The sequence below is a fragment of the Aquarana catesbeiana genome, linkage group LG07 (assembly GCF_042186555.1).
Source record: "Aquarana catesbeiana isolate 2022-GZ linkage group LG07, ASM4218655v1, whole genome shotgun sequence".
NCBI lineage: Eukaryota > Metazoa > Chordata > Amphibia > Anura > Ranidae > Aquarana > Aquarana catesbeiana.
In genome coordinates this window covers 154,291,220-154,318,644 of record NC_133330.1, presented here as the reverse complement: position 1 = coordinate 154,318,644, position 27,425 = coordinate 154,291,220, and the positions used below count along the sequence as shown (strand labels likewise).

The 27,425-nt window shown below is 43.9% G+C and overlaps 1 protein-coding gene across 5 annotated transcripts in view; it reads left to right on the top strand.

The window, feature by feature from the left end:
- The window catches only part of ATRIP (ATR interacting protein), a 275,160-nt gene that overhangs the window by 110,920 nt on the left and 136,815 nt on the right, over nucleotides 1-27,425 (top strand). For 4 of the 5 annotated variants that reach the window (XR_012235293.1, XR_012235292.1, XM_073592750.1 and 1 more), the window contains exons 6-7: nucleotides 12,587-12,750; nucleotides 26,859-26,939. Coding sequence is in view for 3 of the 5 variants with exons in the window: in XM_073592750.1 (XP_073448851.1) it covers nucleotides 12,587-12,750; nucleotides 26,859-26,939 (245 nt within the window). In the remaining 2 variants the exon portion in view is untranslated. The remainder of the gene's footprint in view (nucleotides 1-12,586; nucleotides 12,751-26,858; nucleotides 26,940-27,425) is intronic. The other variant, XM_073592749.1, reaches the window with a different exon arrangement.

Here is a 27,425-nt window from a genome sequence, read left to right as displayed (position 1 = left end):
CGCAGCCTCCTGCCATGGACGTTGGGACTGATAATTTCCCTTCCGGAGCTGAACGTTCCTTACTTTATTGTATTATCTATCTCATGTTTGCCTAGAGAGCTGACTTTGCTCATCTTGAAAGCCTGCCCTCAGCGCTGGTGTCAGCAAAAAGACTTTGTTTTTTCCCATCACAGCCCTTAATCACAGTGGCTAATTGCTATGGACATTTTACAAACTCTACATAACTTCCATCAACCATAGCTCTACCTGTTATTGTTATGTTATCTACAATTCACTGAAATATTTACTGTAATTCATGTTATATCACCATTGGTCCTGAGCGCTGGCACAAATGTGTGTGTATATACTTGCTTACTATCAAAGGCCAGGTTTCGGCCTTATTGGTATTATTTCAAAAACCACTTGCTTCGCATTCTTTGGTTTGTAGCTTATTCAGAGGGTAACTCGGCTTAATCCTCCAGGTTAAGTCACCCCTGAACCCTTGGGACTTGGATTTAGTTCTGTCGGCATTGCTGAAACAGCATTTTTTGAGCCGATACAGCATATTCCCTTGGTCCTTTTGGCAAGGAAACTCATTTTCTGGTAGCCATATCTTCTGCAAGAAGGGTATCAGAGTTGGCTGCTCTTTCTTGTAAAGAATCATATTTGATTATTCACAAGGTAGTATTCAGAGGCGGCTCTAGGCTTTGTGAGGCCTTAGGCAAAACTTAGACATGAGGCCCCACTGATGCCCTTGAATTATGCAGCAGGCCTTCACAGATTGAGATCCTCGTGTGGTGGATGGGAAAAGTGACGTGCGCGGACGCAATATCACTCCTCATTGGCTGGCAGGCAGAACATCCGGAGTCTTAGGTTACGCGAGAAGTGAGTGTAACAGGGCTCTTAACGTTGCCTGCACACAGCGGCATTAAGATGTCTTGTCACCTCTAAAATAAAGTGCTGCAGATCAGATGTTCGGCACGCTTAAATGCTCTTAACGCTGCGTGAGCACAACAGTGTTGAGGTCCCCTGTCAATCAAAACTGGGGTAATGTGTGTCACACTACCCCTGAAGGAGCCGCTTGGTAATTTTGGGTTCCCTGTTCTGCGCCTCAATTCCAAGAACACCCTCAGCCCCTCTGACACACCTGGTTGATTGAATCACTACAGACACACGTAGCGTATAGTCACCTTACTGTAGGATATAGGCAATAAACAATTACACACGTGCTTAGTGGTAGACACTATTTGTCTAGAATTAGGAACTTGCATAAATGACAAAAAGTGCAGTTCACAAAGCAGAGTAGAACTGCCCTCAGGTAATAAAGATAAACAAATATATCTATAAAAGCAGCTCTATATCAATAGCAAAAAAATCAATACGAAAATAGGTAAATCAGTATTTAGCAACACAACTGTAATCCAAACGTGTCTGAAAGAATAGCAGTTTACTAGTGGTTTTCGAGTGCACTCGAAAAAATTAGAGAAGGTGGGGTCCCCCTTTAAATGGCAACAATAAACTGCGCAGGGCCAGTGCAAGGATTTTTGTTTACTTATCCCTGGTCCAAGAAGTGACGTCATACAGGGGAAGGCTGGCAGCCTGTCCAGTTAAGTGGCCCATTGAACCACCGAATCAGCTTATCCATGCCCACTTGTTTTTTCAATGCAGCTTCACTAGTGCCGCCTCAACAGTGCCTATCAATGCAGCCTCATCAGTGCCCATCAATGCAGAATCACTAGTGTCCATAAATGCAGGCTCACCAGAGTTGTAGTTTCCTTTGCCCTGATCGAGAGCTTGAGCACAGACTACAACTCCCAGAATGCAACGGCGGCCGGCTGGGCCGCGGGCCCAACTTCCTACAGAAGAAAAAAAAAAGGCAGCGGCTGCCGGCGGTTTTCACCATAGGTTAGAGTAGCCTAGGGGGCAATTGCCACTCTGCCCCCCCGGCCGAGCCCGCCCCTGACATCATACATGACACTTCCCGGTCTGTGTACAGGAGGGTGGCTGAGTGGACGAAGGTCTGCTGAGCTACCGCTGCCCTTCCCAGTGCCACCCACCATGACAGCACCGGGCCCGCAGGTGGGACAGTGGTGCCCGGTAAACATGGTGAAGGGGATGTCAGTGGTGGAAGTGATAGGTGGCTTCCCAGCCACTTGTAACACTTCCCGATGAAAGGCGATAGTCAGCTTTACTGAAGTACACACACTCCCAGCTGCTGTAGGGGCTGGGAGTGTGTAAAAAAAAAAAAAAACATTCAGCACTGTAAAAATCAGAATCCCCAGCAAGTGGCTGGGGATTAGGATTTTACTGCTCCCCTATCCTGGCGAACTGAGGTGACTGCTTAAGCCGCCATATAGTAGTGCCTGCCATAGCCCTGGGGCCACTAAAGTTATAGGGCAGTCTTTAGGCTCGGTTCACACCAGTGTGCTGTGCAACCTCACATGTGATTCGCACCACACTGCAGTGCAAATCACATGTGAAGTCTGTGCTAAGCAATTTCTGCCATACAGATAGTATGGCTGAATTTGCATTGCATTTGGACCAAGGTCATGCAGGACCCTTTTTGGTCCGCACCAGAATCAGATCGCATAGGTGTTCACACGCATGCGATCCGATTCATGTCTGAATTGACAGTTTGCACAGCAATATGTGAACCGATCTGGGGGTGTCATTAACTTTGTATTGCCACTTCCAGCGGCAGTAAGGCAGTGGGAACCGCCTGCGAGTCAGGTGTGATGTGGGAACCCGCAGCGGATTTGCAGGGATCTTGCATCGCACCAGTGTGAACCGAGCCTAAGTGTTGGTTCACACTGCAGTGATGTGATCACATGTCTCCCAGTGGCAGTTCACACTGCCCTATGCGAACTGCTGGGAGTGTCAATACAAAGTTAATGACACCCCCAAATCAGTTTGCATATCGCAGTGTGAACTGCAAATTCGGACAGGAATCAAATCGCATGGGTGTGAACACCCATGCGTTCTGATAGTGCTGCAGATCAGAAAAGAGGTCCTGTGCGAGTTTGGTCCAAATGCAATTCGAATTCAGCCATACAATCTGTATGGCTGAAATTGCATTGCAGAGATTGCATGTGATTTGCACTGCAGTGTGGTACAAATCACATCCGATGTTGAACATCGCTGCAGTGTGAACTAGCACTAAGTCCTAAATCTTCCTCTCTAATTGCTGGTGCATGTTGCAGCTGTGAATAGGGCCTGATGGCAGCATTAGGGCCAAAGAATAACAGGGTGGGCAGTTCCTATAAATGGCAGTAGATAATGGCTGACCGGCCCTCTTACCAGACCCAAGGATACAGCAACACAATGGTTCCTCTGATCAGGAGTTAGCTCATTCTGGGTTGCCTATGGCGACTCCGCTGGGTAGTGCCCAGATCTGTATTCTGGAAATAACTTCATGCCTTTCTTCAGAAGAGATGGTGCTAGGCTGTGTGGATTTCTCTCTGGTGGTGCAGTGCAGTGGGATTCTCTCTCTCTGGAGTCCTGGGTGCACTTCCCCAAAATTCTCCCGGGCTTCTGGATCTCTCTCCCTCCTCTTCAGCTGGGCATGCTGGGGGCTGCAGTTTCTTCCCTTAGTGTTGCAATGTTCAGCCCTTGGGACTACATTTCCCACAATCCTCCTCTCTGCTTCATTTTAGTGTTTTTTTTCCCCCCTGTCCAATAAGAAGGAGGGGGAAGAAACACGAGTACAGTGGTGAGAGGAGGGGGGGGTTTGGGAGAAGAGCCTGCAGCAGCAGCTTCTCTCCCTCCACACAGACACAGCCGCTCCTCCGATCTTCTTCTGCTCTGCTCAACTCTGGCAGGACGAAGGAGGGGGAATGGGCAGGAAGCAGAGAGAAAGCCCTCCAGTCTTTTAGCGGTGGCTCGAGCAGGGGGGTGAAAGAGGTCTCCTCGGACCCGCTCCTGTCATTTGCCGGTGGGGAGAGCAAGCGGGATGGGGATCCACGGCACCTGCTTACACATATCAGGCAAATGCGGCGATGGCAAGGCCCCTGTGATCGCGAGGCTTAAGGCAATCGCCTAATTTGCCTAATTGGAGAACCTCCTCTGGTAGTATTGCATCCTCATCCTGACTTTCTACCGAAAGTAATGTCTAGTTTTTATCCGAACTAGGATATTGTTCTACCTTCATTTTTTCCTGAACCTGTTCTACAAAAGGAAAATTACTACATTCTCTTGATGAGGTGAGAGCACTCAAGGTCTACTTGAAGGCGACTGCTCGGATTCAAAAAACGGATGTTTTGGTGTGTTGCCTGAAGGTCCTAAAGAAGGGACAGGCAGCATCGAAATCTACTATTTCTAAATGGATTCAGCAAGTAACTGTTCAGGCTTATGATTTAAAGAGGAGGATTCCACCCTCTCAAATCAAAAGCGCATTCCACTAGGACTGTTAGTACTTCGTGGGAATGCATCACCAAGTTTCCATGGTCTTCAGTCAATACATTTACCAAATTTTATCAGGTGAATGGAAAAAGGCATGAGGATATCGCCTTTGGGCGTAGTGTGCTGCAGGCAGCTGTATAACTCCTCTAGTCTCATGTTGCCCTAATTCTGTTGTGTCTCCCTCCCCTCAGTTGGCATTGCTCTGGGACATTCCACACAGTAATTACTATGGCTCTGTGTCCCGTACGATTAACCACTTAAGCCCCGGACCATTTGGCTGGCCAAAGACAAAAGCACTTTTTGCGATTCGGCACTGCGTCGCTTTAACTGACAATTGCGCGGTTGTGCAACGTGGCTCCCAAACAAAACTGATGTCCTTTTTTCCCACAAATAGAGCTTTCTTTTGGTGGTATTTGATCACCTCTGCGGTTTTTATTTTTTGCGCTATAAAAAAAAATATAGCGACAATTTTGAAAAAAAACGCATTATTTTTTACTTTTTGCTATAATAAATATCCCCAAAAAATCTATAAATTTTTTTTTTTCCCTCCGTTTAGGCTGATATGTATTCTTCTACATATTTTTGGTAAAAAAAAATCGCAATAACCGTTTGGTTTGTGCAAAAGTTATAGCGTTTACAAAATAGGGGATAGTTTTATGGCATTTTTATTAATATTTTTTTTTTAATGCATTGATTACTGTGTAAATGTGACCGGCAGTGAAGGGGTTAACCACTAGGTGGCTCTGTAGGGGTTAAGTGTGTCCTAGGGAGTGATTTTAACTGTGGGGGGGGGGCTGTGTGTGACACGACACTGATCACCGCTTCTGATTACTGAGAGCTGTGATCAGTGACAGTGTCATTAGGCAGAGCAGGGAAATGCTTGTTTACATTAGCATTTCCCCATTCTTCCTCTCCGTGAGACGATCGCGGGTATCCCCGCGGACGTTGAGTCCGAGGGACCCGCGATCACGCTCACGGAGCTCCCGGCGGACAACGTACAGGTACGTGATTCTGCCTGTATGTGCCCTTCTGCCGCAGTATATCTGCATGAGGCGGGAAGTACATCACGGGACACAGAGGTCCCTACCCTCTTTCTGGTATACACGCTTATTGCTTTGCTACAAAAACTGAGGTAATCCCAGTAGTGGGAGGGGTTATATAGGGAGTGAACTTCCTGTCTTAGGGTGTGCCAGTGTCCATCACCTGAAGGTGGCCTGTAACCCACATAGTAATTACTATGGCTCTGTGTCCCATGATGTACTTCAAAGAAAATGATTTTACAGGTAAGCTGTTATAAAAATCCTATTTTTTGCAAGCAAGATTTAAAGTGATTGTAAGGGTTTGTTTTAAAAAAAAATAACAAACATATCATACTTGCCTCCACTGTGCAGCTAGTTTTGCACAGAGTGGACCCGAACCTGCTCTTCTGGGGTCCCTTGGCGGCTCTTGCGGCTCCTCCCCACATCAGATAACCCCCCTGGGAGAAGCTCTCTCCCAGGGGGTTACCTTGCAAGCGCGCTCCCGAGTCCAGCATCCACGTCCATAGAGGCCAAATGCAGGACTCAGCCCCGCCCGCGTCATTGGATTTGATTGACAGCAGCGGGAGCCAATGGCTGCGCTGCTATCCATCTATCCAATCAAGAGCCGAGAACTCCGGGCAGAGAGACAGCGCTTCCCCGTGGGTCAAGTTCTAGGGCTCAGGTAAGTAAAACGGGGGGGCTAGGGGGCTGGTCACTGCCAGGTGTTTTTTCACCTTAATGCATAGAATGCATTAAGGTGAAAAAACACGTAGGTTTACAACCCCTTTAAATTACATTCTGATATTGGGCTGTTTATCAGCAAATTTAATGTTTAACACCAATTTTCCTGATTTGGATATTCTCATTTTCACAGCTCTACCAAAAATCAATACACTGACTTTTCTAGGTTTGTAATGTGATCTACAGTGAATATAAAACGTCTACACACCCCTGTTAAAATGTCAGGTTTCTGTGATGTAAAAATAAAAGTGTGCACACCCTCTTATAACTGGGGATGTAGCTGTGTTCAGAATTAGGCAATCACATTCAGGCTCGACTCACACTGCAGCAATGCGGGAACCCTGCAAATCCACTGTGAGTTCCCACATTGCATGTCTCACAGCGGCAGTTCACACTGCCCTATGCAAACTGCTGAGTGTCAATTGAAAGTTGCTGACACTCCCAAATCAGTTCGCATATCGCAGTGCAAACTGCAAATTCGGACCGGAATCGGCAACACCCATGCGATCCGATTCTGCTGCGGTCAAAAAAAGGGTTCTGTGTGAGTTGGGTCCAAATGCAATGCGAATTCAACCATGCTATCGGGATCACATGTGATGTGCACCGCAGTGCGGTGCGAATCAGAGAAGGGCAACAAAGTTAAAAAGGGGACTGGAGGACCCCGGTTACGAGGGACGACTACAATCGTTAAACATATTCTCTCTGGAGAAGCGATGCTTGAGAGAAGATATGATAGTAATATACAAATACCTCAGTGGTGATTCTGGCATAGGGAGGAAACTATTCAGTCTAATAGAATCTAAGAAGACATGGGGCCACTAAATGAAATTAGAGGAGAAGCGGTAAAACCTTAAACAGTGTAGGGGGTTTATCACTGACAGGGTGGTAAGGATGTGGAATTCACTTCCACAATCAGTGGGGTCAGCGGGAAGTATTAATGGTTTTAAAAAAAAAACTTTTGGATGGATATCTTGGCGAACACAGTATACAGGGATACGGGAAATGATTATGGACACGTACACCTACACAGGTTGAACTGGATGGACTGGTGTCTTTATTTAACCTTTCCAACTATGTAATTATAATATTGGAAGATGTTGTCTAGATGTGTTTGTAACTAGAATGAATAGCAAACTTGATTCAGTGTAATGTAAGGAAAGGACACTCAGCAGCTGTTTACACATCTGGACTCAGGAGCACTAGTGTGGGACACAAGAACAAACTTTTTAGGGTGTCCCACACAGGTGCTCCAGTGGATACTTGGGGTGTCTACATGTGTGAAACTCTTCCAAAAAAGGTAAGTATTGCAGCTTCCTTAAGGGAATAAATAATGTCTTCAACTTGGAACTCTGCCCAAACAGACAATTGTACCCCACTTCCAAGCAATGTTTCACCACCACCTCCTGAAGGAGGGGAACAGAGGACACAGCCTCAGGATGTGGAGGAAGGAGAGGTGGTTGAGATTGTCACCACAACAGGTGAGTGTCTGACACCACAGATTCAGGTAATAGATGTATGCCTGCATATTTATAATACATGGTGTGTATTTTTTCTTTTAGGTGATGTGCATGTTTTGTAGTCGGGATTTAGACCTCATAAAGGAAAAAACCAAGGAGATTGAACAAAGAATGAAGAACATGGTTGATGTATTAGGGAGAATCTAAATCCCCCAAAAATTACAAATTTGTTTTGTTTTTAATAGAAAATTTAAATAACTTTTTATACATTTTAAAAGCCAAATTTGGAAGATGCACACTGTGTCAACATGTGCTATCTGCCAAGAAGGGGTTGCACCCCCAAAACACGTCCATTGATCCCCCATGATGGGAGATAGCACATGTTGACATTATGCATGGGATCAGGAGGGAAATCCCCATTTTGACTCCCAATTTTGTGTGCATCTTCTAAATGTGGCTTTTACAGGGGTGACATCATCCCATGTGATGAAGGCAAGATAAACACATTTTTGACACTATAATGTCTGATATTGCCTTCAGTTTTTCAATGTTGAACTTTGTAAGTTCCTGAATTGTGTATGTTATGTTTTGAAACATGCCTGTTTATGTACCAAAAAAAATTAAGGTAAAAATTTATAAAACAAAGGTTTTTTTTTTTTTTTTTTTTTCTACCAAAAAAGGTTTTACAACGCATATGTGAATGTTGAGTATAAAACATTTTACTCCGTGCACAATGTGTGGCTTCTTCTTTCAATGCTCAGTACCAGTTTTTGTATTAAGTTGGTGTTTACAGTGACAATGGGTGTTATTTAAATAATGGAAAAACCACTTAGCACTACAAGTGCACCAGGAGAACCTAGGAGACAGATAAAAGAAACACAAGCAGTAAATCCAATTCAAGATTTTATCATATCATTTTTTTTTTTATTTTGCTAATATTTAAAAAATTGCTGGCATAGCAATGGCCCCCCTACCCGTAAAATATTCCACATATTTTTGACGCACTTCACGGGTGCTTTGGTGGGGGGGCAAGGCAGGATGGCCAGTTTCCAGGGCCATCATTGTTGGTTCATGAAGTCCGGCCTCAGGCCCAACTGAGGCAACATAATTAGTAGCATTTCACCTTAAAAAGTTGTGCAAGATGCAGCATGCTAACATGATGTGGTCAAGTTTGAACTCCGCCATATTTATAGCCATTAGAAATAGGTAGAACCGGCTGGCCATTATCCCAAAGGTGTTCTCCACGACTCTTCTGGCTCTGGCCAGCCGGAAATTAAAACCCTCTTCTCTGGGGTGAGGGTCCTCTTGGGGAATGGCCTCATCATGTGATCACCTAGACCAAACGCTTCATCAGCAATAAAAACAAACGGGAGTCTTTCCACGTTCTCTTCGGCAGGTGGCAATCCCAAGCCACCACTCTGGAGATGTTGGTAGAACTCTGTCTGGGCAAAGACTCCACCATCCGACATCCGGCCATTCTTCCCCACATCCACATAGAGAAACTCGTATTTCACTGACACCACCGCCATCAACACGATACTATTGAAACCCTTATAATTAAAATAGTATGACCCCGAGTGGGGTGGTGGGATGATATGGACGTGCTTCCCATCAATTGCCCCTCCACAGTTGGGGAAAGTCCCAACGGTCTGCAAAGTGGGATGCCACAGTCTGCCATTCCTGTGGTGTTGAAGGAAACTGTGGAGCCAAAACATAAAAAAAAATTAGTACTTTTGCACATAACATTGCAAGCAGATTAGACACAAACATTCTTGGCCAACATCAGTATAACATATTTTAAGGAGTATTTAAAGACAAAAATATAAGGTCCACTTATCAGATTCCTCACCCCCTCTGATGGCCCATTGGAAAAAATTTAGGGGGGGGGGGTTATAAATGAGTTTGGGCGCCAAAAAAAGCCTCTGGCACTCTGCCTGAATTTAAGGACAACAATAACTATGGAGCTGACAAAATACATTGTTAAGTGACTAGGCTAGGTGTATATGGGCCCAAGATAGCATGCTGGGGAGGTTAGTGAAGGCAAATATGCATGAAGGACAAAAAAGGACCATTAAAAACTTCAAGCATGCATGAGGATAAAGAGGACATTCACAGCATATTACAATCATGGTAATTAGGGAATGAGGAAAGGAATACAATACATTAGCATACATTAAATACATAGAATGTGACGTTAAAGGAGGAAACTTACCCTAATATAGTCCTTCTGCAGGACCTGAATGATGGAAGAATAGGTCTCTGGAATAATGATCCCCAGAGCCTGGGGGGAGATGCCTGTAGAGAACTCGAGGTCCTGTAGACTTCTCCCAGTCACCAAGTACCACAGGTGTCCTGCGTCTAATATAAGGGGACAGCAAAGCCAACAGACGGTGAAAAACGGGGTCCGTCATCCGGAGAAAATTCCTGAAAACATCAGGGTTATTCTCCTGGATCTCACGCAGCAAAGGCATGTGAGAGAATTGGTCACGCTGGAGCAACCAATTCTTGGTCCATGAACTCCTCCCCACCCTGTTCATGGACTGGACTTGGGTCAAAGTAATAACCCCAGCACCAAGCACCCACATAACATGAACTCTACGATGAGTACATACCCGCAACATGGCTTCAAACCGGTCGGCTGCTCAGAACGAACTAACAGAACGTACTGAAAAACAGCAAGGCCTGTGAAGAGCGAGCTGAAAATCAGAAACGAGAGGACAAGAACGCACTGAAAACCAGATACGAACTGACTACACGCACTGAAAACCAGATACAAACCCAGAAGCACAAACTGAAGAGCAGTAACGGACTGAAAAGCACGAAAGCTGAAAAGCGCGAATCGTCTCTCACCAAACCTCTACTAACGCGAGATAAACACAAGATTAGCAGAAGGCGCCGAAAGGGTGGTGCACTGGCTATTGAACTTACTTTTTCTAGTGCCGTCGTATGTGTTGTACGTCACCGCGTTCTTGACGGTCGAAATTTGGTGTGACCATGTGTATGCAAGACAAGCTGGAGCAGAATCCCGTTGGGAAAGCCATCATACCTTTTTCCGACCAAAATCCTGATCGCGTGTGTGCGGAATTACTGTCCATACTTTGTTTTCAAAAATAACAGAAATACTGATTTAAAAAAAGAAAGAAAGGCAAACTAATATACAATGTGTAAATGAATGACAGAGACAGTGAGCTCTTAGAATTTGACACTGAGTGAGAGCTTTCTCCGATGAAGAAGAAAAAACTCATAGTAAGTTCAGGGTTATGCTAAATGTCTCTCTTGGGATTGTTAACAGTAGCCAATCGCACAGGTACTTTCATTCCCTTAACCCGAAGGACGTGCACATTGGTTGGATGCCTTACCTGTTGACCGGACGTTCAGTCTAGCATATGTAATTCTGTTGCATTTATCTGATTTCCTCAGTGCTTTTGCAATAGAAGGCAGAACAAGGTTGGGGTAATATCCATTGCCTTACTGGTCAAAAATACTTGATTTTGTTTTTTGCAGTTTACAGAAATTCAGACAGCCTAAGCCCCTTATCCCTTCTTCTGCTTCCGGCTTTACTCCATCTAGCAACAGTTATTCATGCTTAGATCTGCATGCTTAATCTTCATACCATCTCAAAAGTAAGAAGAAATGCTCTTTTCCTAATAAACTGTTAGTCCTATTTACAAAAGATTAATTCTTCAACTTGGAAGGTCTTCTCCCATTGATGCTCTGGAAATTTTAAAGTCAAGGTTCAGCATACTTTCTGTATTGGAGTCTCCTTTTTAGAGGTCTTGATCCCAAAACTTCAAAGGTTTAGACTGCTGTTCCTAGACCGCTTTCACACTGAGGCAGTTTTCAGATGTTTTAGCGCTAGAAATAGCGCCTTTAAAATGCCTGAATAATGCCTCCCATTCATTACAGTGGGTGCTTTCACACCCGGATGCTGCGCTTGCGGGACGTTCAGAAAAGACCTGCAAGCAGCATCTTTGGGTGGTTTGGGAGCGCTGTATACAATGAATGGGAAACGTGAGTTTTTTTAACCCATTTTTGGGGGGTTAAAAGGGCCCCGCTAGTGGCGCGAAAAGATGCGCTTTACTGCTTAATGGCTGGCCCTTTCAGTGTGAACGCAGCCTTAGTGTTTTTTCTTGGACTGTTACTTGTCTGGTTTTCATGTGGTTTCAAAATTCATCTAGGTAATATGAAGATTTCTTTTTGTATGAAGCTTATGGCTCTTGGGACCCTTGGGTTTTAAGGCCTTAACTCATGAGCCATTTGAGCCAGTCAGACACCGTTTACACTAAGAATGGCCTTCCTCTTGGCAATCAGTTTGGCCAGGAGAATCTGTGAAATTTAGACCCTTTTCCAAGGATACTGTGATTTTAAGATTCCTGGCATCCTGCTAAAAATTGCTTAAAACTGTAACCAAGACCATCTTTTTTTTAGCAGCCTGTCAAATAGCTTGAAAGCTGAGTTCAAATGTCTAGATCAGTGGTCTCTAAACTGTGGCTCATGGGCCGGATGTGGCCCTTTGCTTGCCTTTTATCCAGCCCTTGAAGCACTATTCCTCCTACTGATACAATACACTATTCTGCCAACTGACATCAATTATGGGGCAATATTCCTCCCATAGACAGCAATGATGTGGCACTATTCCTCCCCTTGATACCAATGATGGGGCACTATTCCTCCCACTGATACCAACAATGGGGCACTATTCCTCCCCCCAATACCAAATGTGCAATGTTTACTCCCACTGATGCCTGGAAAATTTCCACTCCCACTGGCCAGAGTCCAGCCCCGTAAAGTCTGAAGGACAATAAACTGGCCCTTTGCTTCCAAAGTTTGGAGACCCCTGGTCTAGATGTTGCTGCATATTAGTGTTTTTTGGGTGGCTTTAATGGTTTCCTGTTGTTCACAAAAATTACCAGTGTTGGAAAATTGTAGGTATCTTTTATTTTTATTTTTCTTATTTATGCAAAAACTGAACATTTTGTTTTTGTTGTACAGCCCCAAGAAAAGTCCTTCCAGAGCAACAAAGGTTGATTCTTGTTCCTCGCCACAGCCAGGAAAAAATAGCTTTCCTACAAAAGAATCATTTAGAGCAAACACTAGTGTCAGAACATCTGCGCCAGTGCCTCCCCAGCCTACTTCTCTCCCAGGTGTTAAAACAGGTAAGATTAATTTATATTAAATATGCACTGTAATATCCTACCTAACAATTTTATCACATGATCTATCCTGAATGGTAGGACCAGCATTCCGCAGAGAATTTGACAGAGTGACTTATTACCTATAAAGGACAAAATAAAAAGAGTAGAAAATAGGGGTGGGTGAGGTTTTTAACCTCTTTAGTTTTTCCTGTTTCTTTATGGATGGGAACAGACAATCTTGCTGTGGTGTGGTGTTTTGGATCCTTTAAGATTAGCTCACTCCTGTTGTTTCTGTACAACTTCCCCCCACAAGGTAATATTATAATGATAATCATGTATATTTTAGCCCCATGGGGAAAAAGAAATAAACATACAATAATTATCACTTGACCTGGATGTTTTTGGTGGGATCAGGCCACAAGGTTAAATATGTGGGTAGGGGCAGACACCCCAGCTGATCACGAGGTCCTTTTGAGAATGACCTGCTTGGGAAACTGCCTGGAGTTTTGAGATAACTATTATTGATTCCCCTGAGAGTAACAGATTTACCAGGGGTAAAAAGTGTACAGAAGGGGCGAGTAAAGTCTTAACCCAAAATGTTTTTTACGTTTTGGATAGTGTGACCTTTTTTTGTTTTCTTTGTTCTGGCTTGGGAGATTATACTTCACTTACAGAGACAACAGAAAGTAAGCTGTAATATCGCCAGTAAGGGGAAATCTTCTGTTGGACAGTAGTCACTGAAACAGGTGACCCTATTGGAAGATTTTGACATTGAACACAAGGAGAAATAAGGTGAAGGTGAATCTTTCTAGCGGACAGAGGTTCTTTTCTTTACCCACTCTGTCTAAAAGGGAAAAAAAAAAGTTTGCATATGCACTTTAGTGTATGAATGCTAATACAGTCTGAGGATGCATTCTAATGAAACGGTTGTTTCTTTAGAGTAGTAGTGTGTTTTAAACACCTAAGTAACACCTGTTGTTTCTGGATAGCATTAAATGTGCTGCCATCTTTCATACAGGAAGCATGATGCAGGCTTCTCTTCCCATTGGGGACTCCACAGTGCCCACTGAATTAATGAATCCTTGTCCACAGTGGTGTTTTGAATGCAAATTCCCATGGAACTGAGTGCTGCAGTGACCTTTTTTGCATTATCCTTTAGATTTATCATCTTTCCAAGGTATGTTACATTTGGAAAGAATTGCTGGGTTGCAAGGAATATCATAAGAATTTAAAGCTGATATGCAGCTTTAAGTGAAGTTTAAATACTGCAGTTTGTTTGGATCAAGCTGGTCCAAATAAAACACTACCTTCATTCTCTGATGTAGCGGCCTTGTACACTGTATAAACTGTATGTAGCCCCAGCTACATACAGTATACAGTGCTGTGTTCTGGCAGTGGGATGAATGTATTCTATGAATGAATACAAAACTTCCTCTGATGTACTAAGTTGGAGAGTCAGGAGGATAACATCACAATTTTACATTATACAGCACCGGAACACACCGCTGTATACTGCATGTCTTTTGAAGCTACATACAATCCATACAGCGCTGGAGCCACTGCAAGTCTCAGTGAAGTAAATAGGGTCGTTTCTTATTGTACATCACGGGACACAGAGCCATAGTAGTTACTATGTGGGTTATAGGCCACCTTCAGGTGATGGACACTGGAACACGCCCTAAGACAAAAAGTGCACTCCCTATATAACCCCTCCCACTACTGGGAGTACCTCAGTTTTTTACCCAGTGTCTAAGGTGTTGGTCACGAGTAAAGATGTGCAGAGCTGAGCTCCACTGGTGCAATCCTTGCTGGCGCTAGCCATGCAGCCGGATCCATTCAAAGTGTCTTTTTGGCCGAATTGAATGGTACCCGGGCCTCGTATCTGAAGAAACAAGGTCTTGCCTGTAACGCTTCTCTTTTAGAGAGCTGGACCCCGGGATCCAGTACTTTTTGGTATTAAGGCCATAAAGTTTTACTGGCGGTGCTGCTATTACAGGTCCAAGATTGTGGGTTTCCCCGAGGATCCCCAGCTCCTGAAGGTTTAACGGAACCCACCGTGAAGGGTGAAGATTGGGTCTGTTGGTTTACCACAAAAAACCCTGCGGCGGGAAAGGTAAGTGGAGTCTAAGAAATTTTTAAAGATTTCTCTTATGAATGTCTCCCTTAATTTAATAAATGTTGTCATACCTATATGTCACCACTGGGGGCTGTATAGAGCACTTACCGTCTCTTGCTTCTCGGAGAGCTCACAATGTGTCCAGGAAACAGCAGTTCTCTCTTCCGCCGGCCGCAGACCTCTGGTAAGTCTGGGAGAGTTTTACCTTCCCACCAGACGCCCCCCTGTGCTGTTTTTTCTTCTCCTTTTCCTGGGGAAGGAGCGCTTATCAACAAAAAAAAAAAGCGCGCGAACGGCACGCCGTTTGGCGGCTTCCAGGCCCCCCCTTCGCCAGTACTGCCTCTCTCCCTGCCGATGCCATGGGATCGTAGCCTGCACGGGAAAAACTTTTTTTTTTTAAATGAAAGAGGAAGGGCCGTAGATGATGCAGGGCTTAGCGTGGCATTGGCGTCCTCCAACGCCCAGTGCGGGAAGGTGTGTTTTAAAAGGCACCATTGTTGCTGTTGCAAGCTGCAGAGGGACACAAGAGCAAAGGTGGCATGCAAGTGGTTTTTGGTAACACAGGCATTCCTTTTGACACTTTTACTACTGCATCAGGCTGAGCATTAATAGCAGCAGCAGAGCTGGACTTTTGCTCAAGCAGTGGATGCATTCCTTCTGGTAGTACCTCTGCTTTGTGCATCAGGCTATGGTCGGAAGGGGGGTTAAAAACACCTCAAAAAAGGGCTCTAGAAGGACAATGGTCACACGGCAGCCTAGAACCATCCCAAAAAAGATGGCATCCTCCCCTAAGAGTAATATGGCTGGTCAGAGTGAGCCATCAGGAGGGGCAAGTGTTGCAGCAGCCCCTGTGTATATTACTAAGGAGTTTTTTTTCAACCATTTTAAGTTTGGAGCAAAAAATTGATGCTTTAATTGCATCTCAGAGTGGGACTAAGCGTAGCAGATCCCCGTCCATTGCTCAGGACCCTCATGCTGAGGAACAAGGGGTGAGAGAGGACGAATTTCTCTCAAAGGACCAGGAAGAGGCTGATGTCTCCTCTTCCAAAGAACCTAATGTGGAAGTATCAGGTTTGCAGGAAAGGTTGTTGGTACAGTCTCACTGAATTGGTTCGCTCCACATTTTTACTGCCAGTAATGCAGTCAGTCGATGAGCCCACCTCTGGTTTGGGTTCACTAAAGCCTCCCCAATCTGTTCATGCCTTTCCTATCCATTCATGGCTAAGAAAGCTAATGTATTCTGAATGGGAGCACCCAGATAAACAGTTTTTCCCTCCAAAAAAGTTTTCAATACTTCATCCTATGGAGGAAGAGTTCTATAAAAATGGGGAATTCCAGCAATTGACGCTGCTATATCCTCTGTAAACAAAAACCTGACTTGTCCAGTAGACAATACTCATATGCTAAAGGATCCAACAGATAAGAAGTTGGAATTCCTTTTTAAAAACTATATTTCGCTCACAGGTTCAGTCATTCAGCCTGCGCTGGCAGCGATCGGAGTATCTCAGTATTTAAAGGACCAGTTTATAGTGGTACTCAAGGTTATTCCTGATCAGCAGGCCCAGGATTTGGCCGGTATATCAGAAGCATTATGTTTTGCAGTAGACACTATGAAAGATTCTTGTTCTGTGGAAGAGAGGTCACTACATTCTCTTGATGTGGTGAGAGCGGTCAAAGTCTATATAAAAGTGACCACTCAGATTTGTAAAACAGATTTGTTTGTGTTGCCAGACGGTCCTAAAAGAGGACAGGCAGCATCAAAATCTACTATTTCTAAATGGATTTGCCAAGTGATTGTTCAAGCTTATGGTTTAAAGAGGAAAATTCCTCCTTTTCATATTAAAGCGCACTCCACCAGGGCTGTTAGTGCTTCTTGGGCAGTGCATCACCAAGCCTCCATGGCTCAGATCTGCAGGGCCGCAACTTGGTCTTCAGTCCATACATTTACCAGATTCTATCAAGTAGATGTAAAAGGTCATGAGGATATCGCCTTTGGGTGCAGTGTACTGCAGGCTGCAATATAAGTCCTCTTGTCTCTTGGTGCCCTACTTTTGTTGTCTCCCTCCCTTCAGTTGGCATTGGTATGGGACATCCCACATAGTAACTACTATGGCACTGTGTCCCGTGATGTACGATAAGAAAATAGGATTTTTATTACAGCTTACCTGTAAAATCCTTTTCTTTGAAGTACATCACGGGACACAGAGGTCCCTCCCTTCTTTGGTATACACGTGTATTGCTTTGCTACAAAACTGAGGTGCACTTATAATCTTAGGGCGTGCCAGTGTCCATTATCTGAAGGTGGCCTATAACCCACATAGTAACTACTATGGCTCTGTGTCCCGTGATGTACTTCAAAGAAAAGGATTTTACAGGTAAGCTGTTATAAAAATCCTATTTTGTTTGGACTAGCTTGCTCCAGATGAACAATTTAAAGCTCACTAAAAACTCAAGATCAGCTTTAAACTGTAGGTTTCTTTCTTTTTTGTCCCTTACTAATCTAAGGTCTAGGGCTTTTATTCACACTTCTGGTGAAACCCTGTCTCTCAAGACCCCTGTGGGAGTATGCCTAGTGGCAGGGCAAAGACTGTGCAAATGGCCCATCTTACCTGGATCCCTACTGATCTCACCTTGTGTGTAGGGAGACCCCAGGATGTCATAGGATTACTGCTGCAGACAGTCTGGGCTTTGTCATTTTAATGGGACTCTGGCAGCAAAATGTTTAGTCCCAGTCCGACAGTGGGAGGACCGTGGCAGCATATTTAAATGTTCACCATTTCTTTCTAACGCATGGGCTGGAAACCCTTGTGCCTTTTGAAGCCTCCATACTGGCGATCGCACTGCGCAAAACCTGCCCTTTTGCACACTTCCTGCCAGCTCCCACTGCAACACCCAGGCCACATTACATATTACATACTTGGACTCCCTACTGCCTTGCTAGTCAGTACTTGTGCGGCGGATCATAAGCTCAGAGGCAAGTGTCCTGGGAGCCTGGGCAGATTGTGATTAGCTAACCGTGCCGGGGGGACTTCTTGCCATGCAACCCAGAGGAGAAGACACCTTTTTGACACCCTCAAGCTTTGAACGCTTTTGCAGGGATCCAACACCCCTGAGACATGGGCTTTCAATGGCTTATGCTGCATTGATGTCCCTTCCAGAAAATTATGTGTCTCTCTTCCATGGGAGTGAGATTTTAGCCAGAAATTTTCACAAGAGCAACGGGACTATTTTTTGTTTTTTGCCTTGTCAATTTCCTCTAGACTCCAAGAAGCAAAATACAAATTACTAACCTGTTGGTCTAGGGTCACAACTAACTTACATAAAATGTTCACGGAGGGCTCTCCCAACTGTAAGGAGTACCCTATTTCATATATGCTGGACATGCCCAGGGATCTATCCTTTCTGTTCAAGAGTCAGTGCTTTGATATCTGACTTCGCTGGCATGCCTTTTTCAGCTATAGTAAGTGCTTCCTCAAAGTGGAAATACAACAATTATTTGACAATCTATCTCCTAAATGCTGCAAAATCCTGTGTTTCGTCCAACTGGAAGTCATGCCAGACTCATCTATTAACCAATGGATAAACGTGGTAAATGAGATTCGGCTTATGGAGGACCTCACATTATTGCTGCACCAACAGGAAGAGTGCTTTTGTAAGACATGGTTTTACTATACTTTTTTCTTCCTCCTATAAAGACCTCCTGACAGAAGACTCCCCCTCACAGGCAGTGGAATAGGAGGCCCCTATCCTGTTTGCTCCTCATTCCTTCCCTCAACATTAAGAACCTCCTTTTAGAGGGCCTTTTTGTAGGTTCACCTTGCAGGTGACTTTGATTACCATATTGTATGCCAGAGCCATCCTCATTGTACTGTTTCATATTATGACTGTACTGTAAACTGCCAGTTTCAAATTTATCGGAATCAAAACGGAAATATCTATACATGTTCTGCATCGTGCTCTATGTATTGTAACTGTTTTTTACCTGTTCTGTTACATACCAAAAGATAAAAAGAATGAAAAAAAATAAACAAGACTCGGGGGTCCTGCAGTGCCTCCTCTAATAGTACATGACACTGACAGCCAGGATCACTTCCTGCTGCCTGAGTTGCAGCACTCCTCCTTCCTCAAAGTGATTCTAAAGTCTGAGGCATTCCCACTTGCACCTGGTCCAGTATGGTGATAGTCTAATCCAGAAAAGGTCTTTGTTTCACCCAAGCATTTTGCCAAGCAATAACCTATAGAGGAGGGTTTCAAAAGTAGTATGATCCTTCATGCTGAGGCGCCAGGCAGGAGACCAAATATGACGGGCGCTAAACATCATCATGCTGTTGCGATCCAATTGGAATGGGGCCAGAATGGGAATGTTAATTTCTCTTGATCTCCATAAAGCATTTTACTCCCTGTCCTGGCAGTCTCTTTTCTGTATTACAGCGCTGGAACTTCGGTCCTATATTCCTCCGTTTGCTAAGTACCCTATATTCGAATCTTACAGCCTCCATAACCATCAATGGCTATAAAATGGACTCGATAACAATACAAACTAGCACTAGACGGGGTTGTCAGTTATCACCCTTATTACTTGTAATTGATATCAAAAGGTTGGCTACGGCGATCCCACAGAACCCCAATATTTTAGGTGTACAGTGTGCAGGTGGGAAACACAAATGTGCACTACAGGGGGTCCCCGGGTTACAAACAAGATAGGGACTGTAGGTTTGTTCTTAAGTTGAATCTGTTTGTAAGTCGGAACATGTACATTTTTTAAGTGTAGCTCCAGCCAAAAAAAATATTTTTAAGCTTTTTGGATAGCATAGGGAAGGGTTAACACCCTGTAATGTTTGTTTTGCTGTGTTTGCCCCTGTTCAGAAGATTTCACCTCACTTTCTGTCCCAATGACAATTGGATTTTTAAAATTTTGGGTTGTTGTGGAAACAAGCCTTGGTGGTAAAGCATCAGTGGAGGTACCTTTTCCCCATAATAGCTCTTACAGGAATGAATTTCCCTTCCTAGGGGTAGATTTCCTCTCACTTCCTGTTGTCTCCCTCCGTTTGTAAGTAGGAGTCATTTGTAAGTCGGATGTTTGTAACTAGGGGACCCCCTGTATTTTGGTATTTTTGACTTCCCCTGTCACCACTCTTCCTAATCTTTTACAGCTTTTAGAAGGATTCAGTGCAATATCTGTCCTCCGGATTAACCTGTGTAATACTGAAGCCTCTAACATATCTTCAGGCTTCCTATGCTTTCACTTGGCAACCTCAAGCCCCGTCTTACTTAGGCATTAAACTCACTTCAGAGATCACAAACACTGCCCACCCCTATTCCTTCATCCTAACTGAAGAACTTTCAATCTAGCATTTTTAAATTCATTTGGGGACCTAAAGTTTGCAGGGTGTCCCGCAAAACATTATATGCCCATAAATCCTTAGGGGGCTTGGGTGTTCCTCACCTACTGCAATACTACATAGTGTCTCAATTAGCTCAGATAATAAATTTAGGCACCCACCTACAAACCTGATTGAGTCAAAATCGAATCATAATCGGGGTCTCCTCAGCATATAGATCTTTTTATGTGGCTTCCTTCCAACCGTTGCAGAGCTATACTGCACCCTACTCTCCCATTCCCTTCTAATGTGGGATATGACATGCAAATTATATCCCCTTTAGTTCACTCACATACCAGTCACTTCTATCTTTAATAAACCCTTGTTCCCAACTGGATTAGATTATATCTTCTCAATCACTTTTTGGACCACAAAGGGGTCAGACATCCAGACTATTTCCTTCAAATACTTTACCTGCCACCCTTGGCGGTGTTCCATTTACATCAAATACTTAATTTCGTCCTCTCTCTTATCCACTTGCCTACTGGGCCAATTCTAACACTTCTTTCCTGCTTGTAAAAATCTACATTTTTTTTTTGCTACAAAATTACTTAGAATCCCCAAACATTTATACATTTTTTTTTAACAGAGGCCCTGTAGAATAAAATGATGGGTTTTGCAATTTTTGATGACACACTGTATTATCCGCAGCGGTTTTTAAAATGCAATTGTTTTAGAACAGATATACTTTAATTAATTTTATTGCACACAAACAAAATATAATACCCATTTTTTTGGTAAAATGTAAAAGATGATGTCACGCTTTAAAATTGCTTATGCCTGTGGAATGGCACCATTAAGCACTAAGGTGCTTAAAATTATCTATAGGTAACGCTTTAAATTTTTTTACAGGTTACCAGTAGGGTTGCACCAATACTGATACTAGTATCGGTGCCGATACCAAGCATTTGCATGAGTATTGGTACTCGTGCAAATGCTCCGATGCCTAATCTGATACCTGTTATATTGGGCCAGGCATCCTCAGCGTAGCGGGGGGGCAGCCTCACAAATGATCGGTGCAGCAGTGGGGGGAGGTACAAGCATTGATCTCCCTGTATAGCTTTCAATAAAGCATCTGACAGCCGCTTCTCATCTCCCTCCTGCGGCTGTCAGATGCTTTATTGAAAGCTATACAGGGAGATCGGTGCTTGTACCTCCCCCCACTGCTGCACCATTCGCCCCTGATTGTCCCCTTCCCCCCACTGATGCACCGTTCACCCCTGATTGTTCCCCTGTGTCCTCCCCTGGCTCCCCCATGTGCTCCTTATTCTGTCCGGGTCCCCCGTGTGCTCCTCATTCTGTCCGGGTCCCCCGTGTGCTCCCCTGTGTGCTCCTCGCTCTCTCCCGGTCCTCCTCCGGTCCCCCCATCATCCTGGATCTGTCAGGATGGAGAACGGAGGAAGGAGCCAGTATATGTCATTTACCTCCCTTTTCTGAATGCACAGTCAGTGATCACTGACTATCCATTGATAACTGAGCATCGTAAACTGGGTTTCAGTTTATGAATGGAGAGGAGCTGCTGTTTGTCCATTTATCTACAATGCAGCTGAGGCTGCAGAGAAAGGGTCTGGGGAATCTGTGTCCTCAGTCCCTTTTCCTGTCTCAAAGGGGATATGTCAGGGGTCTATTTAGACCCGATAACTCACCAAAGCCATCCCTCCCACCCCCCCAACAGGGCTGATTAAAAAAATATATATATATATATAGTAATTAAATATTTAAAGGTTAAATTGTAAAATATATATAAAAAAAAAACACTGGTATCGGCGCGTACTTGAAAAAAAGTATCAGTACTTGTACTTTGTCTTAAAGTGCAACCCTACCAGTTTAGAGTTAGAGGAGGTCTGGCACTATAATTATTTCTGTTGCTCTGACGTTCGTGACGATAAATAAACATTCTGATACTGGGATGATGCCTGTAGCTGCAAGCGGCATCCCGGTATAACCACTGCAAACTGCGGAAGTCATATGACATCCTACAGTCGGTTAAAAGTTACACGGATTACATTTACACATTATTTAAATTTAGGCAAACTTAATGTGTAATAATAAAAAACAAAAAAAGATCACTTCCCATGGTTACTATGGTAACTATATATTGCTCTGGTCAAAGATTTTAAAAAATATAAAAAAATCGTAAAAGAAAAAAATATATAATAACATTTTTTTTTTTTTTAATTACTTTTTTTTTCCCCGTACTATCGCCAGGGTCCCTGATCACTGCCACACCAGTTATATGAAAAAAAAACAAAAAAAACACATTTTTTATTTCTTAATCTTCCAAAAAATTGCAACTTAAAAAAACTCGCCATGCCTCTTACTAAATACCTTGGACTCTATACATTCCAAAAAAGGGTAATTTGGGAGATATCTGTACTGTTCTGACATTTTTGGGCCTCAAGGAATGAGATAGGCTGTCAGTACATAAGGATTGATCAATCTTCAGATTTAGGGCCAGTTTACACCACATGCAGTTCAGTGCGTTTTTTTCTGCATCAAAAACACATGGAAAGTAAGTGTTATGGTTTCCAATGGCAATGTTGGCACCAGTGCGGTCAGTTCCAGGAAATTCCAGTTCCAGAAAAAATACTGTATTTTTCCTGCACGGGACTGTACTGGAACACAGTAAAACGCATCAAAAACTTCCTGGAACGCATTAAAAACCACACCGGACCCCAGTACAGTGAAAGAAAAACATCCAGAAATGCATCAAAAATGCACAGGATGACATCAAAAATTTGTTAAAAACGTGCATGCAGAAATGCATCCGGAATGGATCTGGAGTGTGTTTTTGTGGCGTGAACCATAGTTTGTAGACTGTATAACTTTCCTACAGACTAATATACACTGATTTGGGTATTTTTTACCAAAGAAATGTAGCAGAATACATTTTGGCCTAAATTTATGAAGAAAGATTATTTATTTGCAAAATTTTATAACCGAAACCAAGAAAAACTTCTTTTTTTTTTTTTTTTTTTAAGTATAGCAAAAAATAAAAAAAAACAGTGGTGATTAAATACCACCAAAAGAAAGCTCTATTTGTGTAAATTATTATTAAAAATTTAGTTTGGGTACAGTGTTGCATGTGCAGTTGTCATTCAAAGTGTGACAGCGCTGAAAGCTGAAAATTGGCCTGGGCAGGAAGGGGGTAAATATTGAAGTATTGAAGTGGTTAATAATCAAATACAATATGACTTGTGTCGCATTTGTATATGCTATATTATTTTTTATTTGCTATTTTTTTTTGCCCCACGAAAGTGGAGTTACCCTTTAAAGGTTCCTAACACCTTCCTCTGGGTACACAAATTCCATATTCAATCTACCCAGTGAGATGCTTCCATTCATCTGAGAGACCTACTGACCTCTGTAGATACCAAGAATTCCTGATGTCTCCATCTTCCCTGGAAACAGCCCTACCTGCATTTTGCTGTGGATGCAAAACGTACAAATGAATTACTCTTCCCTATGGACTGTCCACTGCACCTCGGGTTTTCAACAAGATGCTAGCTACCCTGTGCGCTACTCCGTTAGCCAATATCCAATGGAGCTGTGCAGACCCTACAGAAATTTGAATGGATCCTAAAATCTCGAGAAGTCAGTACTGGATCTATGTCGTCTCTTGGATTATCTGGACCTGACTTTAGACATTCCTCTGTCCAAGTGTTTCCTTGCATTTGACAAATTCCAGTCTCCCACATTCAGACTCTGTAGTTCAGGAACCATCCGACCCTCTGTTTTGCGTGAGGGTCTTGAGCTTGAAGAAACTGCCTTGGAGGAAGATATCATATGGCCAAAAGCTGTTGAAGCTCAACATTCTGGCAGCATGGAACAAAAGGGGGCAGTCTCTGTATGATCTATATGCCTGACCAGCAGGAGCAAGCTTACACTGGAAATGGTGGGTCACATGTTCAATGATTGTAAGGTGCTTCTAAAGTATGCCAGCCTATTGAGATCAGAAGTGGTCAAGAGACTTGTACATCGGAGGAAGCCCAACTCCTGATCCGTATTCTGGCACTTGGGCGGGATAAGTTTGTCCCTTCAACGTTGGACCTCTTGTTTGTGAGATGATCTGACCAGGATTCAGTTGGGCAATGCCACAACAACCATCTGGGAGGCACCAGAAGTTATGCAGCTCAAACAGGAGTTGATCGATTTCTGTCTTGGGAGGAACTTTACAGTTATCGTCTGGACTCTGGAGAATGATCTCTTCAGCCTGAGGTGTTTCAAGATCTTTTTCCGAGTTGGTGGATGCTGTACATGGACCTTCTGGCCTCCAGGTTCAACAACATACTAAGCTGGTTTGTCTCCAGATGAGAGATCCTGTAGCCTTTCCATGATGCTTTCATGACACGGGGGGGGGGGGGAGTTTATCCTAATCTTCCTGACCTTTTTATGCCACATAAGGACAAGGTTCCTAAACATCCTAACGAGATTTCCTTCCATTGCCTGTATGTGGCACATGCCTTTCGAGTTGATATCTCAGCTACAGCTCCCTTTTCAACAGTTTGATTCTGTTTGTCATTCCTGATGGTCCCTGTAGGGAACAGCCTGGTTCTCGTTCCACTATCTCTAGGTGGATTTGGGGGGCTCATCGTTCAAGTCTATGACCTCAAGGGTGAGGTTCCCCCTTTTCCAGTAAAGGTTCATGCCATTAAATCAGTCCTTCATGAACTTTTCAAAACCAGACAGCCTTTTCTCAGATTTGCAAGCCTGCGACCTGGTAATCTTCTCACATGTTAATGCCGGCTTTGGGCTTTGGTTATAAGGTTCTTCATGCAGCTTGATTGAGCCACCTCGTTTACCTTGTTCGTTCTTATAAGTCTGTTTAGCCCCTTTTTTTTTATTCTGTTGCCACCTCTCCATTAAACTGCTTTTGGATATCCATGTGTTTCAAAAAAACTCTTCTTGTATCCTGTAATTGACAATTAAGATAACTGGAATTTTGAATTGGTGTAAAATCCTTTTCTTGGAATACGGGACACAGGTCTCTCCAACCTGTTATAATCCACTGTTACTATTGCTTGCTAAGAAAACTGAGGCATGCTGTAACTGGGAGGAGGTTATACTGGAGTTTCAATTCAGCCTCTCTTGCCAGTGTCAAGTCTGCTAAAAGCAGCAGCATAAGGCACCTTTCACACGGACGGCTATTCTGCCGCAGTTAAAAGCATGTTTTTTTCCTGTGAAATTCAAGACTCCAGGCACTGCTATCAGCTGCATTTGCACAGTGCGATTAGCTGCGGTTGCGTTTAGCTGGGGTTTGCCTTTTCCATGGAAACCCGACAGGGTACCGACTCGCACTGTTTTGGTATGAATCTTGAGGGGGAACTCCACGCCAAATTTTAAATAAAAAAACGGCGTGGGGTCCTCCCCAAAATCCATACCGGACCCTTATTCGAGCACGCAGCCCGGTTGGTCAGGAAAGGGGTGGGGACGGGCGAGCACCCCCCCCCTCCTTAACCGTACCATGCCGCATGCCCTCAACATGGGGTGGGTGAGTGCTTTGGGGGAGTGGTCAACATCACCGGGTGATGTTGACCACGCCCCTAAAACGTCACAGTCCCAGCATGCCCAGGGACTGTGACGGCATAAGGGGGCGGGGTCACCGCCTATATAAGTCAGAGCGGAGCGCTCAGAGAGCATTCCAGCCGGAGAGAGCGTTGTGTCAACATCAGATGAAAAGAAGAGGGAAGAAGGCAGAAGTCTGGGCCACTGCTAGCAAAAGAGCGGCAAAAGAGCAGAAGATAGCGGAGGAGCCCGGCAGAAGACCCGGAGAGAGTGGAGAAGAACCGGAGAGACCCCCTCATCAACATGGGGACAAGGTGCTTTGGGGTGGGTGGGGGGCCCGCAGGACCCACCCCCCCCCCCAAAGCACCCACCTCCCCATGTTGAGGGCATGCGGCCTGGTACGGTTAAGGAGGGGGGGTGCTCGCCCGTCCCCACCCCTTTCCTGACTGACCAGGCTGCGTGCTCGGATAAGGGTCTGATATGGATCTTGGAGAGGACCCCATGCCGTTTTTTCGGCGTAGGGGGTTCCTCTCAAAATCCATACCAGACCTAAGGGCCTGGTATGCCCCTGCGGGGAACCCACGCCGGTTTTTTATTTAAAATTTGGCGTGGAGTTCCCCCTCAAGATTCATACCAAACAGTGCCGGGCATTGGCGGGGATCCGAGTCGGATCCCCGTGCTTGTCGCTCATTGGGAAAGGAAAAATCATTTTTCCTTTCCCGATGAGTAGCTCGGCGCTGTTATCCGCAGCTGACACAGTGCACTGCGATTACCTGCGGTTATGTGCGGATAGCTGCGCTAAAACGCTCCTGGACGCAGTCAATTCAATTTTTTCTATCCGCACGGAACCGCATGTATCTAAATCACAGCTAAACGCAGTGTGTGAATGGGGCCATAGGAAAGCATTGTGCGCTTTTAGCTGCAGTAGAAAATTAGAAAATCCGCAGCTAATAGCACCATTCTATCCGTCCGTGTGAAAGGGGCCTAACTGTATACCTGAATACTCCTTCTGGGTACAATAAAATGCTCCAAGAAAATAAGTTTACAGCAAGTCAAAAATCCTATTTGATAGGTATGATCGGTAAAACAAAAACTGGCTTCTGTTTTGTTTTAATTTTTTTCTATAGAGATTGAAGTGTCCTTTGCAACAATTAAGCAAGCAAAAGTATTTTCCAGGTCTTGTGGTATGCAGAGGATGAACACCCAAGGTATGTAAGTGGTCGTTCAAGAAACACAAATATGTAAATTGGCTTCTGCGTTTTTTTCCTTTTATCGCTTTAGTTTTAAATTTTTAAGTTGTTTTACCTTTCAAGATCCCTTCAATTTGTATAAAATATTGCATCAGCTACCAGAGGTAGTGCATTGGGTTTAGTAACAAGCAATGGGGAACTGTCATTTAAACAAAATGTTTTCTTCATTTTTAAATGTCGGAAGTGTTGTAGTAGATTGTATACATGGTTCATATGCATCACTTTTGTATGCATGTCATTTGCAAATTGAAAATTGCAATAATGCAAATAAAAAGAAGTCCTAAATAAAATCCCAAATGCCACACATGAAATATGAAGTGATTAAGTAGAAGTCCCATACACAGTCACACATTTTGCAATTTTAATGTTGCCCTTTTTAAAGTGGTTGTAAAGGCAAAAGTTTTTTTTTTTATCTTAATGCATTCTATGCATTGACAAAAAACC